The sequence below is a fragment of the Netta rufina genome, assembly GCF_964035555.1.
Source record: "Netta rufina genome assembly, chromosome: 14".
NCBI classification, from domain to species: Eukaryota; Metazoa; Chordata; class Aves; order Anseriformes; family Anatidae; genus Netta; species Netta rufina.
This window is the reverse complement of record NC_140137.1, coordinates 16,558,736-16,572,850: the sequence shown is the minus strand read 5'-3', so window position 1 is coordinate 16,572,850 and position 14,115 is coordinate 16,558,736. Positions and strand designations below refer to the sequence as shown.

Genomic DNA, 14,115 nt, shown 5'->3' with positions numbered 1-14,115 from the left:
CTTTTAAATGTTGATGGATAATATAACTCTAATTAAAGTGTGTTATCTAATCTAATAAGATAGCTTCCAGTTCTTCTTACATAAGACCAAAAGCTTCTGTTTTGAAAAACAGTGTGGTCAGTTGTGGTTTTCTCCATCTCTGATGCCAGCTGCAGAAAGACATGGGATCATTTCCAACAGTATAATGGTACACATTATGTGGCAAATATACATGTACAATTGTAGTATTGGGAAAATTTTAACATCATTTTAAAGTTATATGCATTAATTAGATGTTGGTAGTTATGCAGTGCTTTGAAGATTTCTTCTTCCTACATTGCTTGCATATATGTTCTATATGAATGCACATTGTCATCTTTACATTAATTTGGAGTAACAAATAGCCTAAGCATGCAACAAATTCACTATTCTTTATTAGCTAATTATCTTGTTGCAAGTCCCAGCATTCAGCATTTTAAGTGAATAAGTGGATGTGAATTATTCATTACATGGAAACTACTGTAATGGGTAAGAAAGAAAGATACTAGTTAGTCCAGTATCTTTCTGACAGCACTTTTAAGTATGAGCAACAAAGATAGAGGAACATAACAGCAGGTAGAGATAGGGTCACGAGCCCACATTGCCCCTTATGTTTTACTTTCGTTTTCTCTTCCAGAACATAGTGAGAGTGGTAATATATATTGTCAAGCAATCAATTTTACCATGGTCTCAAGAATGTTTGTGTCTGCTGTTGTTGTATTTCTTTTGGTTTCTTTTTAGTTGGTGATTAAAAAAAAAAAAAAAAAAAAAAAAACCACTATGTCAGCAATAAAGTGGAAGTATCTTAATCCTGCAAGTGACCAAGGCTGGCTGCTGTTTAGGTAAGCCTCCAGTTTTCCTGCCTTCATAGCAATCCTATTTAAAAAGAAAATGTGAAATCCTGATCCTAAAGAGAGCAAAGCTTCCGCTGGTCTCTGTATCTCCTCATTAAAGCAGAAGCATCTGTAAGAATATGGCCATTTTTAAATTTGCAAGTTCTCTGGTACTTAGTTCTTCACATACAGGTAATGGCTCTTCGAGGATGTTGACATTTCTATGGCATTTTTAAGGCTACCGGTTAATGCCATCAGAGTAAGCTGTAGGTAAACAGCATTTCAGAGGATCAGCACTCTGGGATTTTAAGCATGAAGAAAACTTATTTGAGGTTACTTACAGAAAAGAGAGACTTACATGATCATCTTTTTTCACTACAAAACTATGACAGTCTGCTGCCAGTAAAAATGCACAGTCTTCTGTATTTGCGGTTATAAGCCTGCCAAGCTTCCTCTTCACTTGCTTTCTCAGCTGAATGTAAGTAGTGAGTATCAGTAAAGCCACTCTAGCCCCAGCCTTTCGGCTTTGTCCTGTTTCATTATAAAACCAAATGATCCGGAAATCCACCTGAAAACATAGTTAAGTGATGTGAAATTTAGACACACTAACGAATTACCTGTGGCTGAATTTCAAATCAACCTGTAGCCTGAGAAACAGCTAAATTAATTATCTTGATGCAAAGCGCCATAGAGGAGCTACTGAGACAGTCTACTCACAGAAGGAAAGAAGGATCTTTCTTCTGAAACAATGGTATTGGCACTTTGATGCCGTATCGTTTTGAAGTGTTTGCCAAGCCCTTAAGAAATTTGTTTCTGTGTATTCACATCAGTGCACAGCCATCCGCCTTTAGCAAATACTGAGAGCCCATAGTGAAGGCTGCACACATACTAATGATCATGTCTCAGATAGATTCTTCCATGTTTAAAGAAGCCTATTTTGCCTAATAAATATCTTGACTGTTGTTGACTGTTCAGCTCTTATATTGTAGCCTTGCTTTAGAGAAAAAAATAATAATAATAAATATATATATATGTAAAGACTTGTGGCCCATTTAAAAACCTGTAGGGCATGAAATTGATGCTATATGAGGAAGAAGGAAAGGAATTCCCTCATTAGGACTTGCACATTAGTACAAAGGCAGTTGCTGTATAATTAGAGTTCTCGTGGTATATCCTCGTAGCTCATTTATACCAGGCATGCATATGGAGTAACGCATTCAGATACTGATATTTCCTTTCATTATGTTTTTGAATGTCTTCACGTTTTTGTATGCATGTGCATTTTCTATGAAAGAGCAAAGGACAGTTATGTAAGTAGTTGAATTAAATACCCTGAGCTGAAACATCAACTCCATGCTTCCAAGTTTAACATAATGGTTCTCAAGCATTATGGGCAGAATCACTTATTTTCTCTCCTGTGTTGTTCATGTTCAGGTTGCCTGCACTCTGCTGTGGTGTGACTTACAGTGGGTGAGAAATCTGGGTTAGGTTTTCTTGAAGCAACTCTGTCCTGGAAAGTATTTAGAAATCATCTGGAAAAACAAAACCGAACTTGCCCAAATTATAAAATACAAATTCAGTCTTCATAATAGACAGATTTTCTCTGGACAGATTTTAATGTTTGACCATCATAAAATCAAGCTAAAATCCTCTTCCAATTCACTGTCAGCCCAAGTAACACTGGGGGTAGTGCAAACTCCACAGGAGAGGGAGGAAGAATCAGACAGGGGCAGAGATGTTCCCTCATTGTCATTCCATCTTACTGTAGAGCTTTCTCAGCCCTCTTTTCGCTGCAGAGAAAACCTCTTTGTAGTGATGCACCCTTATTAAAATCTCAATTTGCTGGTTAAAAGCAAATAGGAATATATCCATCAGAAGAAGCAGTGGGATGGATAAATTGAGCTGAAACACAGCTCCCTTAACATCACAGCACATATATATATATATATATATGGAACTGTTTGAGTTTTCTTTTTTTCTTTTTTCTTTTTTTTTTTTTTTCCCTGAATATGAAGGTCATAGTTACTCTGTTGCTATCTTCTCACTGTCATTTTTCAACAACGATCTTCGTAGAAACTGGAAAATCATCTGGTATTACTTGGTTTTCCTTCCATTCTGAGATCCACTGCTTATCCTATTGGATTTTCTGTATTTACTGGGAATGGTGAAGCCTAGGAGGGGATGGTGTTTGCTGGTAACATTTACACCTTTTCAGATCAAGATGGAATTAATTCATTTAGAATTATAGTGATAGTTCCTGCTAGTGTCCTCTCCCAGCCCCAAATCACTTGCTCTTCATAATATGCTATCTCAAATTTGGGGCAATGCCTCTGGATAGGTCTACAGGTAGATCAAATTGACTCTGGAAATATATATTCCCTGTAAAGAAGTAAAACCCAGTTCTCAATGCCTAGTTTACTTTATGTGCAAATTATTCACGGTTACTGATATACATGGTTCCTTTTTATTAGAATTCTGTGTTTTATCTTTGTTCTAATAAAAAGTAACATGTACATTGGGAACCCTGAATAATTCAGTATTACTTCATAACTCAGGAGGCTTGCTCTTTTTGATGGCATTTCTTGCCTAGATGTTCCAGAAAGCAGGCAAGTCTCTTATGAACAGTTGTTCCTCTGTTGTAGAAGTATATTTTCGCTACCATGCTGAGTGCAAAGTTACAGAATTTGCTGTTGTATTGCCCGAGGCAACCTGGGCTCTTTCTCAGTGGGAAAAGGACAAAACAACATTTTAGTTATTCCAGACAGTTACTCAAGTGTCCACAATCAACTGCTCAAACTTTAATTCTTCATAAAGGATCTTTCTTCAAAATTATTTTAGTAAGTACTAGGCAAAGGAAATAGCATTCCTTTTTTATCAGATGATGTCTTCATCAATGTGTAGTTGTTCAGAAACATAAAGAAAAAACAGTAGAAACAACACAATGGTTTGTGTTTTCTTATTTTTTCCTTCTGTATGTGTTGTTCTTCTGGGATGCAGAAGTCCTTTAACTTCATATTTTAGGTTGCTGTCCTACCACAAGATACTTCTAAATTGCAATTCTAATGCTCTACCTTGAGACCACTTTCTGTCTTCCAGCCCTATGCCCTAAAAGCAGTGTGCTTTTTCTTTCCTTCCTAAATAACTTAGTTGCTTATTTTACCCTTTCATTTCATTCTGTGCACAAAAGTCACCAATCTCCTACTGTTTAGAAACTTTCAGTCTCAAAACTTCTGCCTTTGGCACAATTGCAGCTATTGCTGGTCAATTCCAGCAGCGTGAGGTTAATTTTTATAAATGGTTTTGTAGTTGATGAATTTTTGTCTTTCTTTCACAGTAGAGCTTTTCTCTTGCACTGAAGAGTGAGCAATGGTATTAGATATTCACTGATTTTTGCAGAAATTTTTTCTGTTAAACTTATGCTAGGTGAAGGAATTTCTTTGCTGTATTTATATTGACTGTATTTTAGAACCATCCAGGATAGGTGTTTGTCCTTTCATTTATTTCCCATCTTAGCCTCTTCTGGATATCACTTTTATGACTAACTGATTATCCACAGAGGAGCTTGATCTTTTCTTGCTTAGGTAACTCCTCTCAAAAGCAATGAAAATAACATTAGGCACCAATCTATGAAGCTAGGCAGCCCCTAGGTAATTCACACTTCTGTATTTTGTGTGGTACTGATTTCTAGGTTATTACACAGTAGCAGCAACAGTACTTGTTCTGCAGGCTTTTTGTTTGTTTGCTTGCTTCATGTCTCATGATTAAGAAGATCCTTATAACTTTCTAATTCTGATGTTTTTTTTTCTGACAATAAATTCTTTACTTCTAAACTTGTAAGTCTGTGATTTTTCTATTTTCATCCCTAATCCAGTAGTTCAGGATCCCTAATTCTGCAGAATGCCGCCCATCCTGCAAGGTTTTCCACTGTGGTATCATGTTGACAGGGACTACTTCCATGTAATAGGACTGAAAATGCTTTTTCCATAATGAAATCAATCTGTCAAATCTCTTATTTTTGTGTTTGTTTTGCTCAGTGCACACTAAAACTAATGTAATATGGAAACAAATCTTCCTCTGTTGATGTAGAAATGATGCTTTGCCCATGTTTCCATGGAGACCATCAGACTGTCATAAATGAACATGAAACAGCTTTTAGCTCTGCACAATTCAGCTGTTTTAATATCATTACATTACAAGTCAGTCATATTCTGTGATGCCTTACAAGAGTCTGAGGATGATTTTAAAGACAGGTGGTATTACTATCCCCATTTTAAATGCTGGAAAAGAGAGGGAGACACAGAGTGTCCAACTCGCTTATCCCAGGTCATGAAAAAGGCAATGATAGCAACAAGAGCACAACACAAGCGTGTCCTTTCCTTCTTGCACCACTGACTGGGACAGCCACGGCACATGAACTCATGCGCTCAGAACAAGAGTAAAGTTGGCAGTTCTTCCACAGTACCCTGTCTGAAGGAATGCTGTCTGTTCTGCACCCTATAAACACAAAATGAGCTCCTGCAGGTTGTACTCAATAGCTGATAATGTTTGGGGACAAATTCTGTTTCACTTGTCTTAGCAAATAACCAAAGGAATTCAGTGGAACAAGTAGAGTTTTTCTCTTTTCCACGGCAGATCCTTTTATCTAGTTAAATGTTTAAATACATGTATGTGGAGATACCCTGGGTGTCTGGCGGGGAACTGCTGTACCTGCACTACACTGACATTCAGTGTGTCAGCCAACAGCAACCTCATCAGCCCTTCAGAGAATTCATCTCCAGAATTCCTGTTGTGTGCCTCACTCTCTATAATCCTGTGTTAGAAATTAATTGTAATTATGCCTACCAAAATTCATAAAATCAATCATTTGGTCCTTATTTTCTTCCCGTTTCTTGATGGAATCAGCACTAAACATCATATAATTTTACTTTTGCACTACCTCTAAAAATATATAAGAAGTAACATATGTTAGTCATGTTTTCAAATGAGATTTAATGACATAAAATATCTACTGAAGAATGATAAAATTTGATTGGTAGGAGATTTTTCTCTAAGAATAACACAGAAGAGTTCTATATCTATATTCAGAGATATTTATTTCAATTAAATTTGGGGTTGTTTTTTTTTTCTACTCACATAGTTCAAAGAATTGCAAATCATTATAGTTTTTAATCAAAGCTGTAAGAAGGTTCAGTATCTCAGAAACTAGCTATCTGAATTAAATCTTGGTAGTTTTTTCATATTATATTATTGCTTCAGTTAAAGCATAAATTACAACTGTTTTCAGAACTGTTAAAGGACTTTTTCATGAAATACGATACAGCTCCTCAAGCAAATCCAAATATTTGTATTCATCTGAAATGGGAGAGGTGTATCTTTAATTATGCATTAATAATTCAAAATATTATTTTCAGAAGAAGGTATAAACTGTTCTATTTTCATTTGGCCTTGGACTAAAATAATTTGTAGTAAATGAAATCCCTCTGAATAAATGATTTACTCCAGTGTAACTGAAAGCAGAAATGGTCTAGGTCAGTTTGTGAAATGAATTATATCTGACATTTCAGAGTTACTGCAGGACTGTCAATTCAAAAATCTCAAGGTTATCTTAAATACACTTTTTTTCTTAATGATTTGAAGTTTTGCATATTTTTTTAAAAATCTTCAACTGTGTCCACTGTGCAAGGCAGAAGCAGAGGTTTTCTCCTGTTCTACCAACTACAGATTAGAACAGTTTTTTGAAGCTCCCCACTGCCATCCCAGGAAGCTTGACACTGGATCACCCCAGGGGTTTGGGGACTCCAAGACAAAACCCATAGATCTGCTCTCATTAAACTTATGCCAAAGCCCCATGAGTCCCTGACAACGGGGTTGGTTTTGTACCCTCACTACTTCCTGGAATTAATGATTCCAGGAATTAATTAATGAATGACCAACGTCCTTCTGTTTCTGCTTTTTTTAGGTCTGTTTGGCCTTCATCTTACCACTTTGTGCAGAAACATGCTCTCAGCTATGAGTCATGCGAGCACAAATTATCAGATAGTGAAAGTGCTTGGAATTTAGACAAACATTATGGCACCGATGACAGATTATTATTGAACCAGTGAGCGTGGTCTGTGCTTGCATGTTGGTTGAAGGTCTGCCTTACAGGCAGGAGAGATGTTTGTGAAAAGTGCACAGGATGCTGGCTGGAAAACAGAGCAAATATGTAGATGGCTTTAAATTTTTTATTTATTTATTTATTTATTTTCTCCAGTGGATATTTGTATGTCTGTATTCGTTTGTTTCAGATTCCAAAGAAGGTATTAAAAAGATAAATACGTTAGCTAAACATACCTAAATGTGTGAAATATTAAAAACTTGTCCCAGAGTAGGAAAATATTTGAGATACATTTGCAGTATACTGAGATATAAATCATAACTATTCGTTGCCAGAAATCAAAGTAGGAGCTTCTCTTTTATGACTCTCTAGAAAATCAGCTTTGGTCTTGTACATGTCTCTTTACTAGTTGCTAACCAAATACCTACATTGATGGTTGTGGCAGATAATCACATCCACCAATGGAAGTGTATTTCCTTGCTTAAAGTCCTATCTTTTTTTTCTTTTCTTCACATATTGTCACTGCATCAGATTTCTGTATATTTGTCAAGGAAATTTGTACTACTCAGGTTCTTAACTTTGTGTTGGAAAGGAAATCTGTAGAATCCTTTAAAGCATCTTTCGCCCTGCATGGCCCTCAGCAATGTCAAAAGAAATTATATGTCAGGATAAGAAATGATTTTGAAAGTGCCTGTAAAAATGAAAAAAAGATGTTTTTGTCCACCATACCAACATCTTCAGCCACTCTAATGTTAGGGTACTCTAAATCAAAACTATACAAAAATACTAGGCAGAGATGGAATAAATGCTGACAGTTTGAGATGTTATTGTTTAACTGCCTAGAGAAATTTCATTTAGTGAAAATAATTCACATACATGTTTGAAACATTCAGGCCTATGGTAATTAATTTTCAGTAGAATTGATTTCTGTATGCAAATTACTCTGAGTAATTACATGGAAAGAAAGCAGAGAAAGCATGCAAGAGAGAAAGAGACTTCCATATCTGAGCCTGTTAATCGAAGACAAGTTCTTGCCTAGACTAGGGGGAGGGTTAACACCATTTTTCTCTCTAATGAAGCAAAACGATTTATGCCAAAATTTGCAGAAACAGAATAAAAACCATTGGAAATGACTTGCAATTGATGGGGGGGGGGGGGGAGGGAGAGAGAGGGGAGGGAGGGATCATAATCTATTATTAAATACCATTTTTTAAACTAGAACTAGAACCAACTCCAATAAAGAAGACAGTCTTGACTCAATGTAGTCACTTACCAACCTGTAAAATCAGGAAGTATTTATTTTCATAAGGTTATCATCAGAAACCTTCTGAATGGCTCTAAAAGTCTGCAAGTCCATCACAGCCTTGCTTAGCTTTTTGCTTATAGAAAGCAAACCATTGCACTTGGATTAAGTTCCACTGCCAGTGTAAACTCAGCACAGGGCTGGTTGAAGTTCACCTCTATAACACTGAAAACCATAGCATATTAACAGAGAAACTGAACAGCTTTCACCTGATTGCTCTTTAAGACAATATATGTGTGGCCATATTCATATTAAGGAGAAAAAAAAAAAATCAGCTATTTTAAAGCTGAAATCAGCTATTTTAAAGCTGAATAGAAGCTCTAATGCAGGGAGGAAATCTATGGTTTACTTCAAATAGCTGAAATGTTAAAACCAAAACTGCTTTTAGCCATATGTTAGCCATCATATGTTGGAAACATGTTGTTTTCCTAGCAAAAAAAAAAAAAAAAAACAAGGGCAAAGGTTGTAGAGATTTTTATTAATACATGCTTAAGCTGGCTGCATGGTTTCTTACACATTTGCTCTAGGACCATTTTCATGAAGCATGTAGTAATTCCTGCAAGTCACTTTTTGGCTGCTTTGATCACACATTCCCTTTGGCTGTCACCGTGTTACAAGCAGAGACAAGATGCCAGTTTGAAATGTTGCCTCTTAGATCTGAAGTTTGATGCTCACTGCCATTTGAGCTTTTTGCTGGGTGGGAAGGAAGCTGGGTGAGGAGTCAGCCTTCCTCCCCTGCCCGGAGCAGCTCACCTTCACAGCTTTCTCACTGTCAGGCTCTAGCTGCTGCTTGTACAGCCAGGATCTGTGCCTCCCTTCCCGTGCTTGTTTGTGGATTACTGCCGGAATCAAGTACTACATAATAATATTGGCATACACACCTATAATGTAACGCATCATTTAAGTAAGAGACTTTGTTTTAATATCAGTCTCTTTTGTCTTAAAATATTCACTAGGTTCCCTGTATTGAAGACAGCAGGTCCCATTTTCCAGTTCATCATACCTTTCTCAACAGATGTTCTTCTTTTCTCATATAGTCAGAACGGTTTAAAGGGGATTGCATAAACGCAACTGCTGTTGACATTTCATTATACAGAAGTATTTTTGTCATTGAGTGATCATAATACTTATTGTCAGGCAATTTCGGGGGGAAAAAAAGCACAATATTTACATAATGCCATCTCTTTTCCACTGTAGTTTGTTTCAGCTCTGCTAAACAGCTAAGCTTGAAATTACTCTCTTCCCCCAAACAAATGGTCATAAAAACAAAATCAAGCTCATAAATCTTGCTGTGAACTAGTTGTATGGTTTCTGCAGGATTGCACATCCATTGCTGTAACACACTGAAAGTATTTATTTGTTATCACCCTTTTAAAGTCAAATGTGTGAAAAATAAATTGACTCTATTGCGATTAACACATGACCCACAGCAACAGCACAACCTTATAGAGCAGTTTCTCCCTGTACTACCATTGTTTGAACTAAGGAGTTCCCTCCAAGTCATAAGTCTTCTTTTATAGTGGTAATATATAAAAACATGAAACGTAATAGAAAAGTATCTCAAACAATGTTGTTAGGTCTTTGTCCAATGCTGATTTATATTGCTAACTCACAGCCTCTAGTGAAGGGTACGTGGAGGGGAGAGGGAAGTGTGCACAGTTCATAGGCAAACGCTCTGTGGAAACTTCCTTTGTAGAAAGAGCAAGGGAAGGGATTTGGGATGCAACTGGTGTCTGGAGTCCTTTCAGTATTGGAAAAAGCTGCCCACATACCATGTGGAGGTTGTTAATGATCTTAATGATCTGATGCAGTCCTTCATATTTATTGTTTTCCAATTATTCTAATATGTCTGTGAGTGAACCACAGGTGATTTATAGTTTTAATAGGAAACTCAGGTTGCTATGTGTAATAAACGCTTGGCTTAAAAAAGGAATGCAAATCTTCTGCCTCTGAATGACAGCAATTCTGATTCTGCACCTGCATCTTTTATAAATGGCCTGGGATAGGTTTTGGGTCACTGTGTACAGACGAAAACCTTTCCCTTTTGCAGTGCAATGAGCTGACCTATAAAGCTAACAGACCAAGAGGGTACAATTTCCTACAAATTGCAGTAACCATTGAAGCAGAAACTTTAGCCATTCTAAACATTTCTTCACTTGTGCTCTTCCAGACAAGAAGAAACCTCAGAGTTCAGGATACCAGGACAGTTAGCTAGAAAACAAATGTCAGTAGCAGAAGCATCTCAGTGATGAACAGTAACACTTTGGAGACGAGATAAAAAAGCCAGGAATTTTCACAGAATGAAAAACTTCTGAAAATGTTAATACTGAGAGACATGAAGTACTATATTTCCCTGTATTTCAGCCAGCCGTCTCTTGGAAAGGATATACTTAAGAAATATTTAAGAAATTGTTTCTTTTTGTAAGTTCTCTCCTTAGCGCTTGTACTACTAAGCAGTAGGACAGCCTTCCAAACTTATTTAAAATGTTGAACAACTTTGCAGGCATATAAATTCATTTTTTGACCTCTTCTGCTCGTATAGATCGCATACTGGAAACAATCTCAAGAAATAATAATCCAGATTGTGGATTTTTTGCTGCCTTCTGACAAAGCCCACAGTTTTACTTGTATTTAACAAACTTCCTTCTACTGTCTTAAACCGTCTGTTTGTAATAAATAATTAATTGCACTTCTATAGTTTGTTCCGTTTAAGGATCTTCATGAGTTTTTCCACCATGAATGAAATAATTTACACTACACACAAGTGCTTAAATGCTTTATTTATTATTATTGCCAATATTGTTATTCTTTTCAAGTTTCAGAAGCAAGACACTGAGGTAGAAAGTCTTTGAGGCCTGGTTTAAAAGGAAATAGCTACTGGGATTTCTAACCATATCCTTTCACACTCCTCTGCTTCATGCTGTTGACCATTTGACAATCCTTGTCTTTTTGAACAGGCAATTTTTTACTGCAAAATATTTCAAAGTTTTTTTGTTTTGTTGGTTTTGTTGTTGTTTTTTTAACAATAATATATTGTGTGGTGCTTTTTTAGAACATACATATTTCAGAAGTGCATGCATTTTTGTTGCCTTTGAAAGCATAAGGAGTTCAAGAAATCGATATAATTATTCAATTAGAGAAAATTTTAGAATTTTAGAAAATCTTACTCTCTTATTTATGCCAAAATTTACTTGACCTTCAAAACTAAGATGAGTGTGACCATACCTATCTTATCATACCATGGGCATTGCTTGTAGGACATTGAAACATCCTGGCAGAGTTTTGTTGAAAAATTCATGTGCACCACCAATGCACAACTGCCCATCATAAACATTTAATGGGCATTAACGTGGTAAGATCTTGTAGCTCTGGCTGCTTAAACCAACGCAGAAGAGCTGCAACACTTCAGAACTGCAAGAAAAACAGAAGAATCCCCTGCTTATTGGAAGTACATTTACTGTCACATAAAGAAATTTGGTGCTTAGCAAACTGAAACTTCTTGTACTTTAGATAGTATCCTTTAAAAGTTTCCCTTTTCATTTGGTAAAAGTGAGAAGTTCAGTTACCATAATTTGCAGTAAAATCTTTATACAGTCCCAAAAATGAATCTAAGAGTTGCCCAATTCTAAAAATGGCCCATTATGTGGGGAGGAGGGGGGGAGGTAAAACAGGGGATTTAAGGACAGCTTAAAGAGGAACAGAAATTCAAATCTATGGCAAAATTATATTTAAAAATATATATATATTTAAAAATCATTGTTAAGCAAAGGTAAAAATTCTATTTATGGCTGTAACTTCCCTTCTGAGTATTCACATAACCATTTTTTGAGTATTTGTAATTCATCCTGGCAGATATGTCTTATTGCTGATCTTTAGAAGCATCCTTTTGTTAGAGAATAATTTTAGATAGATAGACTTTCAAATAGGACTTGATTGCAGAAAAGTATTTATAAGAGATTTTCTCTGGTGGGATCAGTGCTCTAATTGGAGTGGTATCCAGCATAGCACTGTATCACTCCTCTTTTTTCATTTGAAAGATTATCAAATCACCACTTCTTTAAGGAAGTGGTTTGTACAAACTTGGCAGGAACAGCTAGGCTTGCATACAGACAGGACAACAACTGTGTCTGCTCCTGGTGAGCTTCTGTAGGGACCAAGAGGCTGCTCCAGAGGCTGTTCCAGTGCCTAGAGCACCAGCGCTTCTTCCTAACATACAATGTCTAATATGAATCTGAATGCCAAGTTAGAACACTGTTCAGTAATAAGAATCTTTGAGCACTACATCTACCCTTCTTCTTAAACATCTCTATTTAACTCGCAGTCTGCAAACAATGGCACATACTGCACAGTGGCAAAGTATTTATTCATGCAGATATGGGAATATTCATTCCAACCACTTGTCATGTCAGACATGAGATAACTTCATATGCATGTCTAACTTTCTTTTTCGATGTTTGTTTTTTTTTATAGCTCTTGATCCATCCAAAGACCCATGTCTGAAGGTGAAGTGCAGCCCCCATAAAGTGTGTGTCACTCACGACTATGAAACTGCTATTTGTGTAAGCCGCAAGCAGCTGGTACACAGGTAAGGAAACTGTTATTTTAGGGTTTTGTGACTTCGTAAGTCAAGACCCAGAGTAAAACTGAAGCAGTAAGTCCTTCCATCTTGCCAACAACTGTCAAACAAAATCTGTACTGCTGTAATGGGCAACTGTGCTTGGTGTGTCTGTGTTTTAAGAAAAATATGTTTTGTTGCTTTTAGTACATTTGAGTAAATAATTTAGGAACTTTCTTCCAATGTCTTTCCCTGTTCAGTAGGGAAGCAAAAATTCGCCCGGAACAATTCACATCCCTAAGTGTCATTGTCAGCTAAGGTTGTACTTCCGTAAGTCTTTGAGCCAAACTAAACTCAGGATGATTTGATTCCCCTGTGCCAGTACTACATCTTATTTTACCATACCACTACTTGGCTGAGGAAGTTAATCCAGTGGGAAAAAAAAAAAAATATATATATATATATATATATATATTGCCTTTGATTTATAATACAAAATTAATGGTGTAATGTGCATGAGGCAGTACATTTAATCTTCAGTTTTCAGTGTGGAATGAACCCTGGAAGGAGTTTAGAGGTATGGCTATGTGCAATGCTTACATTGTAATGACATTTTTTGGCATTATGTAGCTTACATTTTCAAGTTGGGATAGATTTAAAGCACCTGCATTGTGTGGTAGTCTTCATGATATATAGATATAGGTGTTGAGCCAAATGCTTTCTGAGCTATTTTCAGTATTTGATGTCCCAGAAGTGATCAAAATGGTAGAGTAATGTTACAGAGGAGGAGCTGAATATCCCTCTTTTCCAGAAACCAGGCTGTGTTTCATGTGATCTCTCTATGATTCCTCCACTGCCTGCAGCTATTTCAGATAACCTTTGAGTAGCACTGCGACTATGGAGATGAAAAAAAAAAAAAAAGTATAGAAAACTTACTTTGAAAATTCTCCAAACAATTTCCAACAATTTCCAACAAGTTTTCTAATACTGAAAGAACTACTGCTGGTGTGTGAGAGTAGCACATACATCCCCAAGTGTTCTTCTCAAAATATCCAGCTACCATTGCCTCAAAGGGTTGACATGTCAATGAGGTAAGTGACCAGGCCAAATTCTCTCCTGATTTGAATCAGTGGAGTGACACCACTGATGGCTTTCATCTTTGGTCCCACAACGCTGTGTGCTTTTTACAGTTCCTGACCTGAATACTGTTTTATATATGGCTCCAGTCATATTTAAGGCTGTGTTAATCAGGAGTAAATTGCAAGAGGTGGAGTTGCACCTATTTAAAAGCAGTGAAAGCCTGAATACA

General features: G+C 36.5%; 1 protein-coding gene across 1 annotated transcript in view; it reads left to right on the top strand.

Moving 5' to 3' along the window:
* Positions 1–14,115, top strand: part of SPOCK1 (SPARC (osteonectin), cwcv and kazal like domains proteoglycan 1) — a gene marked incomplete at both ends in the record, with an annotated part of 283,060 nt that overhangs the window by 151,943 nt on the left and 117,002 nt on the right. The window contains one exon of the mRNA XM_084295019.1: positions 12,722–12,836. Coding sequence (XP_084151145.1) covers positions 12,722–12,836 — 115 coding nt within the window. The remainder of the gene's footprint in view (positions 1–12,721; positions 12,837–14,115) is intronic.